Raw genomic sequence first — 20267 nt, forward strand, 5'->3', positions numbered from 1 at the left:
TTACAATGTCCATTTGGTAGATTTTGAGTCATTACTATACAATTACAAACAAACCAAGCAGCTCAATTTGTCTAATTAAAACGCTTTAATAATGTCAGGACAGAAAGAGAAACACAGTCCAATCAGAGGTAGAAAGATCCAATCAGAACACTCAGAGCTGGTGTTATTGTGATGCGTGCAGGATAGCAGCCAATGAGCCGTCCGTTCCTGAGTGGCCAGCTGAAGATCGTGGACCAGAGAGACAAACAGAAACTCAACATCAAGGCTCTGGACGCGGTGCTGTTTGGTGCTCCTATACGTGTGTAGACAGTGTAAACACACACACACACACACACACACACACACACACTCCACACACACCACACACACACACACACACACACACACACACACACACACACACACACACCACACACACACACACACACACTTTGTGCATTTGCTCATGTCCACTGATTATATTGAAAAGCAAATGAAATCATCTTTCTCCTCCTCTCTCTTCCTCCTCCACTTTCATCATGACTGTCATCATCATTATCCTCCTCCTCTCTCCTCTCCTTTGTGCTCCATTTGCTCATCCTTCTCTCTCCCTCCTTATATTGAAAAGCAAATGAAATCATCTCCTCCCCTCTCCTCCTTCTCCTGCTCCCTTCCCTCCTCCACTCTCCTCATCCTTCCTGTCTCATCATTATCCTCCTCCCCCTCCTCCTTCTCTCCTGCTCCTCCCTCCCCTCTCCTCCTCCCCTCTCCTGCTCCTTCTCTCTCCTCCTCCCCTCTCTTCTGCTCCTTCCTCTCCTCCTTCTCTCTCCTCCTCCTTCTCTCTCCTCCTCCCCTCTCCTGCTCTTTCCTCTTCTCCCCCTCTCTCCTCCTTCTCTCTCCTGCTCCTTCCTCTCCTCCTTCTCTCTCCTCCCCCTCCTCCTCCTCCTCCTCCTCCTCCTCCTCCTCCTCCTTTAGGCCCACCCCATAACTACATGAAGGACTTGTTGCTGATAGTTTCTGTGATGATGGGTGTAGGAGGCTGCTGGTTCTCCCAGGTCCAGAACAAAGCTTCCAAAGTCCACATCTCCAAGATGATGAAGGACCTGGAGAGTCTGCAGAGTGCTGAGCTCAGCCTCAGAGAACTACAGGAACAGTGAGTGTCTATGACTGTGTGTGTATTGGGGGGGGTTCTGTTTAAATGTTTCCTGATAATGTATGTATTTGTCCTGCTTACCTCCGTGTGTGTGTTTGCTGCTAACCTGTGTGTGTGTTTGCTGCTAACCTGTGTGTGTGTTTGCTGCTAACCTGTGCGTGTGTTTGTTGCTAACCTGTGTGTGTGTTTGCTGCTAACCTGTGTGTGTGTTTGTTGCTAACCTGTGTGTGTGTTTGCTGCTAACCTGTGTGTGTGTTTGTTGCTAACCTGTATGTGTGTTTGTTGCTAACCTGGATGTGTGTTTGTTGCTAACCTGTGTGTGTGTTTGTTGCTAACCTGATGTGTGTTTGTTGCTAACCTGGATGTGTGTTTGTTGCTAACCTGTGTGTGTGTTTGTTGCTAACCTGGATGTGTGTTTGTTGCTAACCTGTGTGTGTGTTTGTTGCTAACCTGTGTGTGGTTGTTGCTAACCTGTATGTGTGTTTGTTGCTAACCTGTATGTGTGTTTGTTGCTAACCTGTGTGTCTGTTTGCCGCTAACCTGTGTGTGTTTGTTGCAAACCTGTATGTGTGTTTGTTGCTAACCTGTATGTGTGTTTGTTGCTAACCTGTGTGTGTGTTTGTTGCTAACCTGTGTGTGTGTGTTTGTTGCTAACCTGTGTGTGTGTTTGTTGCTAACCTGTGTGTGTGTTTGTTGCTAACCTGTGTGTGTGTTTGTTGCTACTGCGTGTCCCCGTCCTGATACCAGGCTGGAGCAGGCCCAGTATGTGGTTGTTGCTATGATACCAGGCTGGAGCAGGCCCAGTATGTGGTTGTTGCTATGATACCAGGCTGGAGAAAGCCCAGTATGTGGTTGTTGCTATGATACCAGGCTGGAACAGGCCCAGTATGTGGTTGTTGCTATGATACCAGGCTGGAGCAGGCCCAGTATGTGGTTGTTGCTATGATACCAGGCTGGAGCAGGCCCAGTATGTGTTTGTTGCTATGATACCAGGCTGTTGCTATGATACCAGGCTGGAGCAGGCCCAGTATGTGGTTGTTGCTATGATACCAGGCTGGAGCAGGCCCAGTATGGGGTTGTTGCTATGATACCAGGCTGTTGCTATGATACCAGGCTGGAGCAGGCCCAGGAGGAGAAGCGTAACGTGACAGAGGAGAAACAGAACCTGGAGGAGAAGATGAGGGATGAGATCATGGGAGCCCAGGAGGAGGCGCACAGACTCCATCGGCTCAGAGCTGGAGCCGTCAGTCAACTGAGCAGACTGAGATACGCAGAGGAGGAGCTGGAGCAGGTAGAGAACCTTACCTTACCTTACCCTGCCTAACCATACCCTGTCTTACTTTACTTAACCTTACCCTATCTTACTTTACTTAACCTTACCCTATCTTACTTTACCTAACCTTACCCTATCTTACTTTACCTAACCTTACCCTATCTTACTTTACCTAACCTTACCCTATCTTACTTTACCTAACCTTACCCTATCCTACTTTACCTAACCTTACCCTATCTTACTTTACTTAACCTTACCCTATCTTACTTTACCTAACCTTACCCTATCTTACTTTACCTAACCTGACCCTATCTTACTTTACCTAACCTTACCCTATCTTACTTTACCTAACCATACCCTATCTTACTTTACCTAACCTTACCCTATCTTACTTTACCTAACCTTACCCTATCTTACTTTACCTAACCTTACCCTTTCTTACTTTACCTAACCTTACCCTGTCTTACTTTACCTAACCTTACCCTATCTTACTTTACCTAACCTTACCTTACCCTACCTGACCGTACCCTACCTGACCTTACCCTACCTAACCTTACCCTACCTAACCTTAACTACCTAACCTTACATACCTAACCCTACTTAACCTTACCTAACCCAGCCCTACCTAATCTTACCTTACCCTACCTAACCTTACCCTACCTAACCTACCTAACCTTACCCAAACTTACCCTACCTAACCCTACCCTACCTAACCCTACCTAACCTTACTAACTCTACCGAACCTAACCCTAGCCCTACCTAACCCCCTACCCTACCTAACCCTACCTAACCTTACTCTACTGAACCTAACCCAGCCCTACCTAACCCAGCCCTACCTAACCTACCTAACCCTACCTTACCTAACCCTACCTAACCTTACCTTTAACTAACTCTAACTCAGTGTAGGACCCTACCTAACCCTACCTAACCCCCTACCTTACCTTAACTAACTCTAACTCAGTGTAGGACCCTAACCCTACCTAACCCTACCTAACCCTAACTCTAACCCTACCTAACACTACCTTAACTAACTCTAACTACCAGTGTAGGACCCTAACTAACTCTACCCTAACCCTACCTAACTACCTAACCCTAACCCTACCTAACCCTACCTAACCCTACCTAACCCTACCTTAACTAACTCTAACTCAGTGTAGGACCCTAACCCTACCTAACCTACCTAACCCTACCTAACCTACCTAACCCTACCTAACCCTACCTAACCCTACCTAACCCTACCTAACCCTACCTAACCCTACCTAACCTTACCTTAACTAACTCTAACTCAGTGTAGGACCCTAACCCTACCTAACCCTACCTTAACTAACTCTAACTCAGTGTAGGACCCTAACCCTACCTAACCCTACCTAACCCTACCTAACACTACCTTAACTAACTCTAACTCAGTGTAGGTGTGTGTGTGTGTTACCTAACCATGCTTGTGTGTACCTGCGTGCATGTCTACCTAACCCTGTGCATAACCCTACCTACTGTGCATGCATGTGTGTGTGTGTGTGCCTTAACTAACTCTAACTCAGTGTGTGTGTGCATTTGTGTAACCCTACCTAACCATGCCTAACCCTACCTGTGTGTGCCTGCTGTGTATCTGTGCCTGTACCTGCATTGTGTGTGTGTGCCTACCTAACCCTACCTAACCCTACTAACACTGTGTGTAACTAACTCTAACTCAGTGTAGTGACCCTGTGTGTGTGTAACCCTACCCCTGTGTGTGTGTGTGTGTGTGTGTGTGTGTCTAACTCAGTGTGTGTGACCCTGTGTGTGTGCGTGTGTGTGTACCTAACCCTACCTGTGTGTGTACCTAACCCTGTGTAACCCTACCTAACCTTACCTGTAACTAACTCTGTGTGTGTGTGTGTAGTGTGTGTGTGTGTGTGTGTGTGCGTGTGTGTGTGCCTGTGTGTGTGTGTGTGTCAAGGCTGTGTGTGTGTGTGGTCTGTCCATCAATCAAAACCTACCTGTGTGTGCCTGTGTGTGTGTTCTGTGTGTGTGTGTGTGTGTGTGCCTGTGCCTGTGTGTGTGTGTGTGTGTGTGTGTGTGCCTGTGTGTGTGTGTGTGTGTGTGTGTGTGTGTGTGTACCTAACCTGTGTGTGTGTGTGTGTGTGTGCCTGTGTGTGTGTGTGTGTGTGTGTGTGTGTGTGTGTGTGTGTGCTGTGTCTGTGTCTGTGTCTGTGTCTGTGTGTGTGTAACCCTGTGTGTGTGTGTGTGTGTGTGTGTGTGTGTGTGTGTGTGTGTGTGTGTGTGTGTGCCTGTGTGCCTGTGTGTGTGTGTGTGTGTGTGTGTGTGTGTGTGTGTGTGTGTGTATCTAGGTTCGGGGAGCATTAAAGAAGGCAGAGATGGACATGATGGTGTACTGGTCTGTCCCAGAGGCCCTACAGCTCTGGCTACAGCTGACCCACGAGGTGGAGGTGCAGTACTACAACATCAAGAAGCACAGCGCTGAGCTGCAACTCAACACGGCCAAGGAGGAGGTGGGAGACTACTGATTTATTGGTTGGTTAGTTGGTTGGTTTGGATTAGTTGGTTGGTGGATTGTTGATTGGTTGGTTGGTGGATGGTTGGTTGGTTGTGGATTAGTTGGTTGGTTGGTGGATTAGTTGTTGGTTGGTGGATGGTGGATTAGTTGGTTTGGTTGGTTGGTTTGGTTGTTAGTTGGTTGGTTGGTGGATTAGTTGGTTGGTTGGTGGATTGTTGGTTGGTTGGTGGATTAGTTGTTGGTTGGTGGATTAGTTATTGGTTGGTGGTTGGTTGGTTGATTGGTTGGTTGGTTGGTGGATTAGTTGGTTGGTTGGTGGATTAGTTATTGGTTGGTTGGTGGATTAGTTGATTTGGTTGGTTGGTTGGTGGATGGTGGATTAGTTGGTTGGTTGGTTGTGGATTAGTTGATTGGTTGGTTGATGGATTAGTTGATTGGTTGGATGGTGGATTAGTTGGTTGGTTGGTGGTGGATTAGTTGGTTGGTTTAGATTAGTTGGTTGGTGGATTAGTTGTTGGTTGGATGGTGGATTGGATTAGTTAGTTGATTGGTTGATTAGTTGGTTGGTGGATTAGTTGATTGGTTGGTTGGATGGTGGATTGGTTGGTTTGGTTAGTTGGTTGGTGGATTAGTTGGTTGGTTGGATGGTGGATTAGTTGGTTGGTTGGATTAGTTGGTTGGTGGATTAGTTGGTTGGTGGATTAGTTGGTTGGTTGGATTAGTTGATTGGTTGGTTGGTGGATTAGTTATTGGTTGGTTGGTTTGGTTGGTGGATTGGTTGGTTGGTGGATTATGGTGGATTAGTTGGTTGGTGGATTAGTTGATTGGTTGGTGGATTGGATTAGTTGGTTGGTGGATTAGTTGGTTGGTTGGTGGTTGGTTGGTTGGATGGTGGATTAGTTGGTTGGTTGGTGGATTAGTTGGTTGGTTGGTGGATTAGTTGGTTGGTTGGTGGATGGATTGATTGGTTGGTTGATGGATTAGTTGGTTTGGTTAGTTGGTTGGTTGATGGTTGGTTGGTTGATGGATTAGTTGATTGGTTGGATGGTGGTTAGTTGGTTGGTGGATTAGTTGGTTGGTGGTTGGTTGGTGGATTAGTTGGTTGGTTGGTGGATTAGTTGATTGGTTGGTTGATAGATTAGTTGTTGGTTGGTTGGTGGATTAGTTGGTTGGTTGGTTGTGGATTAGTTGGTTGGTTGGTGGATTAGTTGATTGGTTGGTTGGTGGATTAGTTGGTTGTTGGTTGGTGGATTAGTTGGTTGGTTGGTGGATTAGTTGGTTGGTTGGTGGATTAGTTGGTTGGATTAGTTGATTGGTTGGTTGATAGTTAGTTGGTTGGTTGGTGGATTAGTTGATTGGTTGGTTGATAGATTAGTTGATTGGTTGGTTGGTGGATTAGTTGATTGGTTGGTTGGTGGATTAGTTGGTTGGTTGGTTGGTTGGTTGGTTGGTGGATTAGTTGGTTGGTTGGGATTAGTTGATTGGTTGGTTGATGGATTAGTTGATTGGTTGGTTGGTGGATTAGTTGGTTGGTTGGTTGGATTAGTTGGTTGGTTGGTGGATTAGTTGGTTGGTTGATGGATTAGTTGATTGGTTGGTGGATTAGTTGGTTGGTTGGTTGGTGGATTAGTTGGTTGGTTAGTTGATCCGTTGGTTTATTGGTCCATTACTACAACGTCATGAAGCCCAGTGCTGAGCTGCAGCTGGCCACTGCTGTTGGAGGAGGTAGGATTGGTTGGTTAAAACCAATCAGTCCGTTTATTGATTCATCAACTGATTGATTTACTTTCACTGACTTCACGTTGATGGAAGAAAGATTGGGGCTGTAATTAGTTGGCTGGTGTGGACATGACCAGGATAATGCATTAACCAAGTCATCTATGGTCCATATTAACCCCTGGTTGTGGACATGACCAGGATAATGCATTAACCAAGTCATCTATCCTCCATATTAACCCCTGGTGTGGACATGACCAGGATAATGGTAATTAGTCATCTATCCTCCATATTAACCCCTGGTGTGGACATGACCAGGATAATGCATTGGTGGTCATCTGGTTCCTCCATATTAGTTGGTTGGTTGGTGGATTGTTAGTTGGTTGTGGATTAGTTGGTTGGTTGGTGGATTAAGTTGGTTTGGATTAGAGTCATGGTTATCCTCCATATTAACCCCTGGTGTGGACATGACCAGGTTGGTGGATTAGTTGGTTCCTCCATATTAGTTGGTTGGTGTGGACATGACCAGGATAATGCATTAACCAAGTCATCTAGTTGGTTCCTCCATATTAGTTGGTTGGTTGTGGACATGACCAGGATAATGCATTAACCAAGTCATTAGTTGGTTGGTTCCTCCATTATTGGTTGGTTGTGGATTTGACCAGGTTGCATTAACCAAGTCATGGTGGATCCTCCATATTAACCCCTGGTGTGGACATGACCAGGATAATGGTAATTAGTCATCTATCCTCCATATTAACCCCTGGTTGTGGACATGACCAGGAGTTGGTTAATGCATTAAACTAGTCATCTATCCTCCATATTAACCCCTGGTGTGGACATGACCAGGATAATGCATTAAACTAGTCATCTATGGTTCCATATGGATAAGTCTGGTGTGGACATTACCAGGATAATGGACTAGTTGGTTCTATCCTCCATATTAGTTGGTTGGTGTGGACATGACCAGGTTAGTGGATTAGTGGTTGGTTGGTGGATTAGTTGGTTGGTTGGTTGTGGACATTACCAGGTGGATTAGTTGCATTAAAGTTGGTTGGTTCATGGATTAGTTAGTTGGTCCATGGATTAGTTGGTTGGTTGGTGGACATTGGTTGGATAATGCATTAGTTAGTTGGTTGTGGATTAACCTCCATATTAAGTTGGTTGGTTGTGGATTAGTTGGTTGGTAATGCATTGACCAGGAGGATGTGACCTCCATATTAAGTTGGTTGTGGACATGGTTGGAGTGGATTAGTTGGTTGGTTAGTTGACCCATTAACAACGTCATGACCAGGAGGATGTGACCTCATATTAACCCCTGGTGTGGACATGACCAGGATATGTGCGTAAAACTAACCAATCCGTTTATTGATTCATATCAACCCCTGATTGATTTACTTTCATGACCAGGATAAAGATTAAAAGAAATATGTCCTGTAATTAACCCTGGTGTGGACATGACCAGGATAATGCAGTAACCAAGTCATCTATCCTCCATATTAACCCCTGGTGTGGACATGACCAGGATAATGCATTAAACTAGTCAATATGTCCTCCATATTAGCCCTGGTGTGGACATGACCAGATAATGCATTAAACTAGTCATCTATCCTCCATATTAACCTCTGGCGTGGACATTACCAGGATAATGCATTAAACTAGTCATCTATCCTCCATATTAACCTCTGGCGTGGACATTACCAGGATAATGCATTAAACTAGTCATCTATCCTCCATATTAACCTCTGGTGTGGACATGACCAGGATAATGCATTAACCAAGTCATCTATCCTCCATATTAACCCCTGGTGTGGACATGACCAGGATAATGCATTAACCAAGTCATCTATCCTCCATATTAACCCCTGGTGTGGACATGACCAGGATAATGCATTAACCAAGTCATCTATCCTCCATATCAACCCCTGGTGTGGACATGACCAGGATAATGCATTAAACTAGTAATATGTCCTCCATATTGAGCCCTGGTGTGGACATGACCAGGATAATGCAGTAACCAAGTCATCTATCCTCCATATTAACCCCTGGTGTGGACATGACCAGGATAATGCATTAAACTAGTCATCTATCCTCCATATTAACCCCTGGTGTGGACATGACCAGGATAATGCATTAAACTAGTCATCTATCCTCCATATTAACCCCTTGGTGTGGACATGACCAGGATAATGCATTAACTGTCATCTATCCTCCATATTAACCCCTGGTGTGGACATGACCAGGATAATGCAGTAAACTAGTCATCTATCCCCATATTAACCCCTGGTGTGGACATGACCAGGATAATGCATTAACCTGAGTCATCTATCCTCCATATTAACCCCTGGTGTGGACATGACCAGGAGGATGCATTAACCAACCTAACCTTAATGTGACCTCTGGGTGTAACCCCTGGTGTGGACATGACCAGGAGGATGTGACCTCATATTAACCCCTGGTGTGGACATGACCAGGAGGATGTGACCTCATATTAACCCCTTGGTGTGGACATGACCAGGAGGATGTGACCTCATATTAACCCCTTGGTGTGGACATGACCAGGAGGATGTGACCTCATATTAACCCCTTGGTGTGGACATGACCAGGAGGATGTGACCTCATATTAACCCCTTGGTGTGGACATGACCAGGAGGATGTGACCTCATATTAACCCCTGGTGTGGACATGACCAGGAGGATGTGACCTCATATTAACCCCTTGGTGTGGACATGACCAGGAGGATGTGACCTCATATTAACCCCTGGTGTGGACATGACCAGGAGGATGTGACCTCATATTAACCCCTTGGTGTGGACATGACCAGGAGGATGTGACCTCATATTAACCCCTTGGTGTGGACATGACCAGGAGGATGTGACCTCATATTAACCCATTGGTCTGTGTATATCCTGTCCAGGCAGAGAAGATCAAGAAGAAGAGGAGTTCCCTCATGGGGACGTTCCACGTGGCTCACAGCTCCTCACTGGACGATGTTGACACCAAGATCCTGGAGGCCAAGTGAGAGAGAGAGACACACACACACACACACACACACACACACACACACACACACACACACACACACACACACATGTTTCTATCCTCGTGGGGACCTAAAAATGGATTTCCATTCAAAATCATCTTTTCCTAACCTTAACCCCTAAGCCTAAAATAATAGGTCCCCACAAGAGAATAGAAGAACAAGATCACACACATACACACACACAGTGTTAATTTAGTCAACAATAACTATGACAAAAATACTTGTCAGCAACCTATTTTTCCTGACTGAAACTATGATGATAACGAGACCAGATGCCTGGAGAAAAAACCCATAACTGTAACATTACTTTTAGTTTTAGTCGATGAAAATGTGACGAGACGAGAATTCCACGTTAGACTAATGGACATTTTAATTTAATATAATAATGGACATTTTAATTTGACATTATAATATTATTTTTTCATGAATCCGTTTTGTCCAATCCTAACCATGCATGCAGAATATTTAATGTAGGCCTCTCATTGGCAGAATTAAAGTTGTGTGATCTGATTGAGCTGATCTGACTGGCTTTTCCACACAGCTCCCAGGCGCTCTCTTCAGTCACTCTTCAGTCTTTTGAACTGATGTGAAGCCAAGACACTGGACTTGTAACTAACCTCAACTAGAAACCATGTTTACTCTCTTACTTACATTGTAACTAACCTCAACTAGAAACCTTGTTTACTCTCTTACTTACATTGTAACTAACCTCAACTAGAAACCTTGTTTACTCTCTTACTTACATTGTAACTAACCTCAACTAGAAACCTTGTTTACTCTCTTACTTACATTGTAACTAACCTCAACTAGAAACCTTGTTTACTCTCTTACTTACATTGTAACTAACCTCAACTAGAAACCTTGTTTACTCTCTTACTTACATTGTAACTAACCTCAACTAGAAACCTTGTTTACTCTCTTACTTACATTGTAACTAACCTCAACTAGAAACATGTTTACTCTCTTACATGTTTACATTGTAACTAACCTCAACTAGAAACCTTGTTTACTCTCTTACTTACATTGTAACTAACCTCAACTAGAAACCTTGTTTACTCTCTTACTTACATTGTAACTAACCTCAACTAGAAACCTTGTTTACTCTCTTACTTACATTGTAACTAACCTCAACTAGAAACCTTGTTTAATCTCTTACTTACATTGTAACTAACCTCAACTAGAAACCTTGTTTACTCTCTTACTTACATTGTAACTAACCTCAACTAGAAACCTTGTTTACTCTCTTACTTACATTGTAACTAACCTCAACTAGAAACCTTGTTTACTCTCTTACTTACATTGTAACTAACCTCAACTAGAAACCTTGTTTAATCTCTTACTTACATTGTAACTAACCTCAACTAGAAACCTTGTTTACTCTCTTACTTACATTGTAACTAACCTCAACTAGAAACCTTGTTTACTCTCTTACTTACATTGTAACTAACCTCAACTAGAAACCTTGTTTATCTCTTACTTACATTGTAACTAACCTCAACTAGAAACCTTGTTTACTAGCTCTCTTCCCTTACATTGTAACTAACCTCAACTAGAAACCTTGTTTACTCTCTTATAACAGTTACATTGTAACTAACCTCAACTAGAAACCTTGTTTACTCTCTTACTTACATTGTAACTAACCTCAACTAGAAACCTTGTTTACTCTCTTACTTACATCCTGTAACTAACCTCAACTAGAAACCTTGTTTAATCTCTTACTTACATTGTAACTAACCTCAACTAGAAACCTTGTTTACTCTCTTACTTACATTGTAACTAACCTCAACTAGAAACCTTGTTTACTCTCTTACTTACATTGTAACTAACCTCAACTAGAAACCTTGTTTACTCTCTTGGAACGCCCATTGTAACTAACCTCAACTAGAAACCTTGTTTACTCTCTTCACTTACATTGTAACTAACCTCAACTAGAAACCTTGTTTACTCTCTTACTTACATTGTAACTAACCTCAACTAGAAACATTGTTTACTCTTACTTACATTGTAACTAACCTCAACTAGAAACATTGTTTACTCTCTTACTTACATTGTAACTAACCTCAACTAGAAACATTGTTTACTCTCTTACTTACATTGTAACTAACCTCAACTAGAAACGTTTTTATTGGAACTCTCTTACTTACATTGTAACTAACCTCAACTAGAAACCTTGTTTACTCTCTTACTTGTTAACCTCAACTGTTGTTTACGGGTCTCTTACTAACCTCCCTAGAAACCTGTTTAATCTCTTGTCCTTCACATTGTAACTAACCTCAACTAGAAACCTTGTTTACTCTCTTACTTACATTGTAACTAACCTCAACTAGAAACCTTGTTTAATCTCTTACTTACATTGTAATAACCTCAACTAGAAACATTGTTTATCTCTTACTTACATTGTAACTAACCTCAACTAGAAACCTTGTTTAATCTCTTACTTACATTGTAACTAACCTCAACTAGAAACCATTGTTTATTTTCTTACGGCCTGGGAACTAACTGCCTCAACTAGAAACCTTTGTTTACTCGCAACCTTCTTACTGTACATTGACGCTAACCTCTGAACTAGAAACAATTGTCCCATGGTGTTTATTCATTAAGGATCGTGCTTAGTTGCAAACTTACAGCACGTTGAGTGTTTTGTCACCATTGTAACTAACCTCAACCATACCTAGTCAAACATTGTTCACACGTTGAATCAGGTGCTAGCTCTGGAACAGATCAAACTTACATGGAGGACAGAAGTTGGAATTGTCATCTGGGGGTTTGAGGACATCAGTTGGGAAAAGCTCAAGTCCTGAGGAGGAGGTTTGGAACAGCTAGTTGTCCCGAGGAGAGGTTTGGAACAGCTAGTTGTCCTGAGGAGAGCTGGGGGTGAGGAAGGTTGGGAACAGCTGGGAGTCCTGAGGAGAGGTTTGGAACAACTGGGCAGTCCTGAGGACGGAGTTGAGGTTTGGAACAGCTGGGAGTCCTGAGGAGAGGTTGGGAACAGCTGGGAGTCCTGAGGAGAGTTGGGACAGCTAGTTGTCCTGACGGAGAGGTTTGGTGACTGAGTTGAGTCCTGGAAGGTTTATTGGAACAGCTAGTTGTCCTGAGGAGAGGTTTGGAACAGCTAGTTGTCCTGAGGACATGTTACTATCTTATGGGAACAGTCTGTTGTCCTGAGGAGAGGTTTGGAACAGCTAGTTGTCCAGGGAGGTTGGGAACAGCTGGGAGTCCTGAGGAGAGGTTGGGAACAGCTGTTGACAGGAGTGGTTGGGAACAGCATCCTGAGGAGAGGTTTGGAACAGCTAGTTGTCCTGAGGAGACGTTGGGAACTAGCTGGAACAGTCCTGACGGAGAGTTGGGAACAGCTGGGAGTCCTCACAGGAAGGTTGGGAACAGCTAGTTGTCCTGAGGACGTTGGGAAACTGGGAGCTGAGGTTGGGAACACTAGTTGTCCTGAGGAGAGGTACCAGGAACAGCTGGGAGTCCTCAGAGGAACAGCTAGTTGTCCTACCAGAGGTTAACTAGCTGACATGTTACTATATTATAACACTGTTGTCCAGGGGAGAGGTTTGAACAGTAGTTGTCCTCAGAGGAACAGCTAGTTGTCCTGACCAGAGGTTAACTAGTTGCTGACGAACACTGTGCTGAGGAGAGGTTTAGCATGTCCTCACAGGTTACCAGGAACAGCTAGCACACTTGTCCTACCAGAACGTTAAAGCTAGTTGCTGACGAACAGCTGTTGTCCTGAGGACACTGGTTTGGAACAGCATCCCTGAGGAGAGATTGGGAACAGCTAGTTGTCCTACCAGACGTTTGGAAACTAGTTGTCCTGAGGAGAGGTTTGGAACACTAGTTGCTGAGGAGAGGTTTACATCCTGAGGACAGGTTGGGAACAGCTAGTTGTCCAGACGTTAACTAGCTGACGAACACTGTGCTTTGTCCTGAGGAGAGATTGGGAACAGCTAGTTGTCCCGAGGACATTCACAGGAACAGCTAGTTGTCCTGAGACGTTTAACTAGTTGTCCTGTGGTTTGGCACAGCTAGTTGTCCTGAGGAGAGGTTTACATCCCTGAGGACAGGTTGGGAACAGCTAGTCAGGAAGGTTTGGAACAGCTAGTTGTCCTGAGGGAGGTTTGGAACAGCTAGTTGTCCTGGGAACAGATAGAGTTGTCCTGAGGAGAGGTTTGGAACAGCTAGTTGTCCTGAGGAAGGTCTGGAACAGCTAGTTGTCCAGGTTGGGAACAGCTAGTTGTCCTGAGGAGACTGGGAACGGCTAGTTGTCCTGAGGAGGGTTTGGAACAGCTAGTTGTCCTGAGGGAGGTTTGGTAGCTACTTTCCCTTCCTGTCCTGAAAGGTTTGGAACAGCAAGGTCCTGGAGGATCTGAGTCCTGGAAGGTTGGGAACAGCTAGTTGTCCTGAGGTAGGTTTGGAACAGCTAGTTGTCCTCAGTTGGAACAGCTATGTTAGGATTTGGAACAGCTAGTTGTTTAGCTAGTTGTCCTTTATTTGGAACAGCAGTTGCTGAGGAGAGTTTGGAACAAGTTGTCCTTATTTGGAATGCTAGTTGTCCTGGGAACAGGTTGGGTTAACAGCTAGTTGTCCTGAGGAGAGGGGAACAGCTAGTTGTCCTGAGGAGAGGTTTGGAACAGCTAGTTGTCAGGAGAGGGGTTTGGAACAGCTAGTTGTCCTGAGGAGAGGTTGGGAACAGCTAGTCCAGGACGGTTTGGAACAGCTAGTTGTCCTGAGGACGTTGGGAACAGCGTTGTCCTGGCTATAATTTGGAACAGCAGTTGTCCTGAGGAGAGGTTTGGAACAGCTAGTTGTATGCAAACAGATTTGGAACAGCTAGTTGTCCCGAGGAGAGGTTGGAACAGCTATGGGTTGTCCTGAGGAGAGGTTGGGAACAAGTCCTGAGGAGAGGTTTGGAACAGCTAGTTGTCCTGGGAGTCCTGAGGAGAGGTTTGGAACAGCTAGTTGTCCTGGTTTGGAGAGTTGAGGAGAACAGCTAGTTGTCCTGAGGAGAGGTTTGGAACAAGTTGTCCTGAGGATTGGAACAGCTAGTTGTCCTGAGGAGAGGTTTGGAACAGCTAGTTGTCCTGAGGAAGGTGAGGAACAGCTGGGTTGTCCTGAGGAGAGGTTGGGAACGGCTAGTTGTCCTGAGGAGAGGTTTGGGAACAGCTAGTTGTCCTGAGGAGAGGTTTGGAACAGCTAGTTGTCCTGAGGAGAGGTTTGGGAACAGCTAGTTGTCCTGAGGAGAGGTTGGGAAAGCTAGTTTGGAACAGCTGGGAGTCCTGTTGGAGAGGTTTGGAACAGCTAGTTGTCCTGAGGAGAGGTTGGGAACAGCTAGTTGTCCTGAGGAGAGGTTGGGAACAGCTAGTTGTCCTGAGGAGAGGTTTGGTTGGGAACAGCTGGGAGTCCTGAGGAGAGGCTGGAACAGCTAGTCCTGAGGAGAGGTTTGGAACAGCAGCTGAGGAAGGTTGGGAACAGTTGTCCTGAGGGAGAGGTTGGAACAGCTGGGAGTCCTGAGGAGAGGTTGGGAATGGCTAGTTGTCCTGAGGAGAGGTTTGGAACAGCTAGTTGTCCTGAGGAGAGGTTTGGAACAGCTAGTTGTCCTGAGGAGAGGTTGGGAACAGCTGGGAGTCCTGAGGAGAGGTTGGAGAACCACTGCCATACCTGATTCAAGGTATAAGTGATTAGCTGCTTAATTGAATCAGGTTTAGTTTTATTTTTGCGAGGTTTTCCATTAATTCCCCAATATTGTCCCCAGAATTTGTCTGAGGATTTACAAAAAGTTATGGGGAATGTTCCCTTCCCTTTGCAGCCCTAGTTCCACCAATGAAGCGCTCCCCTCGCTCTCGTGGCTCTACCTCCACCGTGTGTCGTCAACGGCGTTCTGGACACGCCTCCTCTTCCTCTTCCTCATCCTCCTACTCTGAACCTGATATCCTGATCCCTATCCACACCACGCTCCCCTGCTTCGAGGAAGAGGAGCAGATCTTCATCAACGCCCAGTGGAGGGGTGAGTCGCACAATTTCAATTCAGTCAATTTAGGAAATAAACTGAAGTTCCAACTTGGATTCCAATTTTCTACAATGCTTCTCTGTGTCCACAGATTACAAGGTCATTCACGGTGACACAGTATTTTCAATGTATGATTGAAACTTTGTGAACCTTGATGGAATCTTTGTCTCTATATCTTTTCCTCTCTCACTCTCCCTCCCTCCCCCTCTCTCTCCATCTCCATCTCTGCCCCCCCCTCCCCCCTCTCTCTCCTTCTCTCTACAGAGATTCTCAGGTAATTTATTCTGACAGGACCCCTCCTGTAAGCAGAAGGTCCACAGAACCTTCCGGAACGGAATCCCCCGTTTGTAAGATATCTAGAGAAGAACTGGAAGCTTCCTTGGATGAAGCCACATTGAAGACATCATCTAAAGACGAGCCGGACTCTTCTTCTGTGGACAACGCTGCTCCAAGGAAAATGCAAAGAGTCAAAAGTGAGACTTCCATGGACCTCCCCGCCGCCGACGCAGCAGCCAAAAAGGTATTGGGTCGTTCGATGGACAACGTCTCCAGGAAGTCATTCAGAGATGAGTGTCACGAGGTTCCGTTGGAGACTCACGTCTCAAAGAAGAGGTCTCTTCTATCTACAGACATGATCAGTGTGTCTTTGGACACCGGCTCCAGGCAGATGATGAGAGAGAGCAGGGGAGAAGCCTCATTCAACAACTCCATGAGAGGAAGACCCAGAGAAGAAATGGTGGCGGCCGTTGGAACCCCAACGAGATCCCGAGAGGAGGTGGACTTCTTAGCCGACAGCGCTCAGAGGAGGATGGCGATGGCCAGAGACAAACTGACCCTTCATCTGGACAGCAACTCTTCTCACAAGATGCTCAGGAAGAAGATGGAGTTCCCAGTGGAACCACCATCTGCCGCCACGAGGAAGATATCGATAGACGAACACCATGAGATGTGCTCTCACACTAGCAGACGAACAAACAGCGATAAGGTTGACAGATCCATAGACACTCCCACTGGGAAGATCTATCCGGACAGGGTCGACAGTACCCCAGAAATCCCCAAACGGAGGATATCCAGGGAGGAGTATGCGGGGTCGTCCCAGTTGGGTCACGATCCCCAGGTTTTGGATTGGGGTCAGTTCGGACAACCTGATCTCACCTTGTCCACACCATGGAAACAAACCCAGACCCCTGACCCTTATACCTCCGACCACCTGACCGAACTGGTTTATGACGGTATTCTGGAGAAGTCCTGTATCACCCCAGCAACGACCCCTGACCTGCCCCAGAGGATCACGGAAGGAAGAGAGCAAGAAGGGAATCCTCCTGTTCCGCCCCCGAGGAGCAGCCGGTCCCTAAACACGTTGCCCCCGGAGATGAGAGGCGAGAGGCACCAAAAGGACAAAGACAAAAGCACGAAGTCGTCCAAACTCAAGAGCCTTTTTAAGAAGAGGAAAGATCATACCCCAGAACTGCCACAAGGGGGCCTGAACAATCTCTGACCGTTAACTGGAATTTAAACACTTTTTAATGTAAATTCTTGAACCAGGAAGTTTCTTGAGGTTATGAAACTCTGGATAAGACCTCAGCTAGGAAAAGCTGAGAGGAAACATAAACATTAGTCTTATAGATTTGATTTTTCTAAAAAAAATGACACGGACTGTTTGGCTGGGATTACATGTTTGAAAGAAAAAAACATGAGCAATAGGATTGCTATTTTTTTTTCAAAGCCAACAAAGACTGATTTTTGAAACCCAGAAAAATAGTGTTCTATAATATATCGATAACGCGCAGATTGCCGGACAACATGTTATTTTGGCTAGTCGATGGGCAGGTACCAAACTCTTGAGTTGACATAGCAGTCTCTAAAACTGTTTCAACTCATACTAGACGGAATACTCTGAAAACAGGAACACAGTCGTTGCTATAGTTTCGGGACTATTTTGGTACTACAAAGCAGAATCAATTAACCAGCTATCTTTTAATTGACCATAGTTAACCATCTAACTTTGATAAATAACCAGAAATAACTATTGGTTTTCTGGTTCATTTAAGAAAAGCTAAACTTAGATATGTGTGTCTTTGGTTGTTTAGTCAATTAGACAATGCCCATTTCAAGCTTAAAGCTATTTTCATAACGTTTAGGCAAGTTAGCTAGCTAACTCATTGATCCTGCTTTCATAGTATTGTCCTCAGAGGGACAGAGAGGATAAAGGGTGTAAGATAACCCATGGTGCCCAAATGTTGTCTCTGCAAGGAAGTCTTAATAAGTAGACCAACGATGGGTGTCCCGTTATAGCTTCGTATGGAAGCAGTGTGACCCCATACCATGTTTGATCGCCTGTTCAGCGTTGGGTGTTTTAGAGCTGAGATATTTATTTCTTGACTAGGGAGCATTTCTTTGGAGCTCTTCTCCTGTACGATAGAAGCAACTGTAGTTTATTTGGATTGGGGGGAGTGCTGCTCAGTGGTTCCTTGACTTTTTTCTCAGTTCAGTCACAGTGCTGTTCAATGGTTCCTAGACCTTTTTAATCATATCAGTCACAGTGCTGTTCAATGGTTCCTAGACCTTTTTAGTCAGATCAGTCACAGTGCTGTTCGATGGTTCCTAGACCTTTTTGGTCAGATCAGTCACAGTGCTGTTCGATGGTTCCTAGACCTTTTTGGTCAGATCAGTCACAGTGCTTCTCAATGGTTCCTAGACCTTTTTCTCAGTGCAGTCACAGTGCTGTTCAGTGGTTCCTTGACTCTTTTTCTCAGTTCAGTCACAGTGCTGTTCAGTGGTTCCTAGACCTTTTTCTCAGATCAGTCACAGTGCTTCTCAATGGTTCCTAGACCTTTTGGTCAGATCAGTCACAGTGCTTCTCAATGGTTCCTAGACCTTTTTCTCAGATCAGTCACAGTGCTGTTCAGTGGTTCCTAGACCTTTTTCTCAGTGCAGTCACAGTGCTTTCAATGGTTCCTAGACCTTTTTGGTCAGTTCAGTCACAGTGCTTCTCAATGGTTCCTAGACCTTTTTCTCAGTGCAGTCACAGTGCTTCTCAATGGTTCCTAGATTTTTGGTCATTTAAGTCACAGTTTTGCTTCCTCAAGAAGATTCCCAGAATCTAGAGGGGAAATCTGTCAAATCAGTTCAAATGCTTTAAGTTTTTTTAGATTTTTTTAACTAGGCAAGTCACTTGCACTTCTTATTTCAATGGTTCCTAGGAACAGTGGGTTAACTGGTCAGTTCAGTCACAGTGGGTTAATGGTTCCTAGGAACAGTGGGTTAATGGTCAGGAACAGTGGGTTAACTGGCCAATGGCCTAGAACTTTTGGTTAATCAGTCACAGTGCTTCTCAATGGTTCCTAGGAACAGTGGGTTAACCTTTTTGGTCTAGAACAGTGGGTTAATGGCCTAGGAACAGTTTGGTTTAACTGGTCTAGGAACAGTAGAGGGGGTTAACTGGCCTAGTTGAAACATTTAACTTTCCCAGGGAACAGTGGGTTAACTGGCCTAGGAACAGTGGGTTAACTGGCCTAGGAACAGTGGGTTAACTGGCCTAGGAACAGTGGGTTAACTGGCCTAGGAACAGTGGGTTAACTGGCCTAGGAACAGTGGGTTAACTGGCCTAGGAACAGTGGGTTAACTGGCCTAGGAACAGTGGGTTAACTGGCCTAGGAAAGTGGGTTAACTGGTCTAGGAACAGTGCTGGTTAGGAAAGTGGGTTAACTGGCCTAGGAACAGTGGGTTAACTGGCCTAGGAACAGTGGGTTAACTGGCCTAGGAACAGTGGGTTAACTGGCCTAGGAACAGTGGGTTAACTGGCCTAGGAACAGTGGGTTAACTGGCCTAGGAACAGTGGGTTAATGGTCTAGGAACAGTGGGTTAACTGGCCTAGGAACAGTGGGTTAACTGGCCTAGAACAGTGGGTTAACAGTGGGTTAGGAACTGGTTAACTGGCCTAGGAACAGTGGGTTAACTGGCCTAGGAACAGTGGGTTAACTGGTCTAGGAACAGTGGGTTAACTGGCCTAGGAACAGTGGGTTAACTGGCCTAGGAACAGTGGGTTAACTGGCCTAGGAACAGTGGGTTAACTGGCCTAGGAACAGTGGGTTAACTGGCCTAGGAACAGTGGGTTAACTGGTCTAGGAACAGTGGGTTAACTGGCCTAGGAACAGTGGGTTAACTGGTCTAGGAACAGTGGGTTAACTGGCCTAGGAACAGTGGGTTAACTGGTCTAGGAACAGTGGGTTAACTGGTCTAGGAACAGTGGGTTAACTGGCCTAGGAACAGTGGGTTAACTGGCCTAGGAACAGTGGGTTAACTGGCCTAGGAACAGTGGGTTAACTGGCCTAGGAACAGTTAACTGGTCTAGGATCAGTGGGTTAACTGGCCTAGGAACAGTTAACTGGACAGGTTGGGTTAACTGGCCTCAGAACAGTGGGTTAACTGATCTAGCAACAGTTAACTGGTTAGTGTCCCAGTGGGTTAACTGGTCTAGAACAGTTGGTTTTGGTTTCTTTAGGAACTGAGGTTAACTTTTTAAAACAGTGGGTTAAATGTATCTAATTTAACAGTTTGCTTGTTTTTGAGAATTGTTAACTGTTCTTTATCAGTGGG

At 45.1% G+C, this 20267-nt stretch overlaps 1 protein-coding gene and 1 long non-coding RNA gene across 6 annotated transcripts; one reads left to right on the forward strand and one right to left on the reverse strand.

The window, feature by feature from the left end:
- Positions 1 to 192: 192 nt before the first annotated feature.
- LOC118382215 (uncharacterized) lies at positions 193 to 18698 on the forward strand. The gene is made up of 8 exons (XM_052506622.1): positions 193 to 298; positions 955 to 1132; positions 2246 to 2423; positions 4733 to 4894; positions 9533 to 9633; positions 15439 to 15665; positions 15760 to 15796; positions 15933 to 18698. The coding sequence occupies exons 1-8, from the start codon at positions 193 to 195 to the stop codon at positions 17164 to 17166; spliced, it is 2223 nt and encodes a 740-aa protein (XP_052362582.1). The 3' UTR covers positions 17167 to 18698.
- Positions 18699 to 19155: 457 nt separating this feature from the next.
- LOC127922766 (uncharacterized) lies at positions 19156 to 20003 on the reverse strand. 5 transcript variants are annotated; one of them, XR_008112189.1, is made up of 3 exons: positions 19651 to 19845; positions 19447 to 19559; positions 19156 to 19293 (listed from the first exon to the last, which is right to left on the reverse strand). It is a non-coding gene; the product is annotated as an uncharacterized LOC127922766 (long non-coding RNA). The 5 variants fall into 5 exon arrangements; XR_008112187.1 differs by lacking the exon at positions 19651 to 19845 and adding an exon at positions 19904 to 20003 and having other exon boundaries at positions 19179 to 19316; XR_008112188.1 differs by having other exon boundaries at positions 19179 to 19316; positions 19835 to 19893.
- Positions 20004 to 20267: the final 264 nt, after the last annotated feature.

Source organism: Oncorhynchus keta, unplaced genomic scaffold (assembly GCF_023373465.1).
Source record: "Oncorhynchus keta strain PuntledgeMale-10-30-2019 unplaced genomic scaffold, Oket_V2 Un_contig_27006_pilon_pilon, whole genome shotgun sequence".
Lineage (NCBI taxonomy): Eukaryota > Metazoa > Chordata > Actinopteri > Salmoniformes > Salmonidae > Oncorhynchus > Oncorhynchus keta.

Bases quoted from the DNA above. Each gene is read 5' to 3' on its own strand.
- LOC118382215 (XM_052506622.1), top strand. From the start codon at position 193: ATGAGCCGTCCGTTCCTGAGTGGCCAGCTGAAGATCGTGGACCAGAGA. The intron at 1,133-2,245 runs GTGAGTGTCTAT...CTATGATACCAG, and splicing joins CTCAGAGAACTACAGGAACA to GCTGGAGCAGGCCCAGGAGG. The intron at 4,895-9,532 runs GTGGGAGACTAC...TATCCTGTCCAG, and splicing joins TCAACACGGCCAAGGAGGAG to GCAGAGAAGATCAAGAAGAA.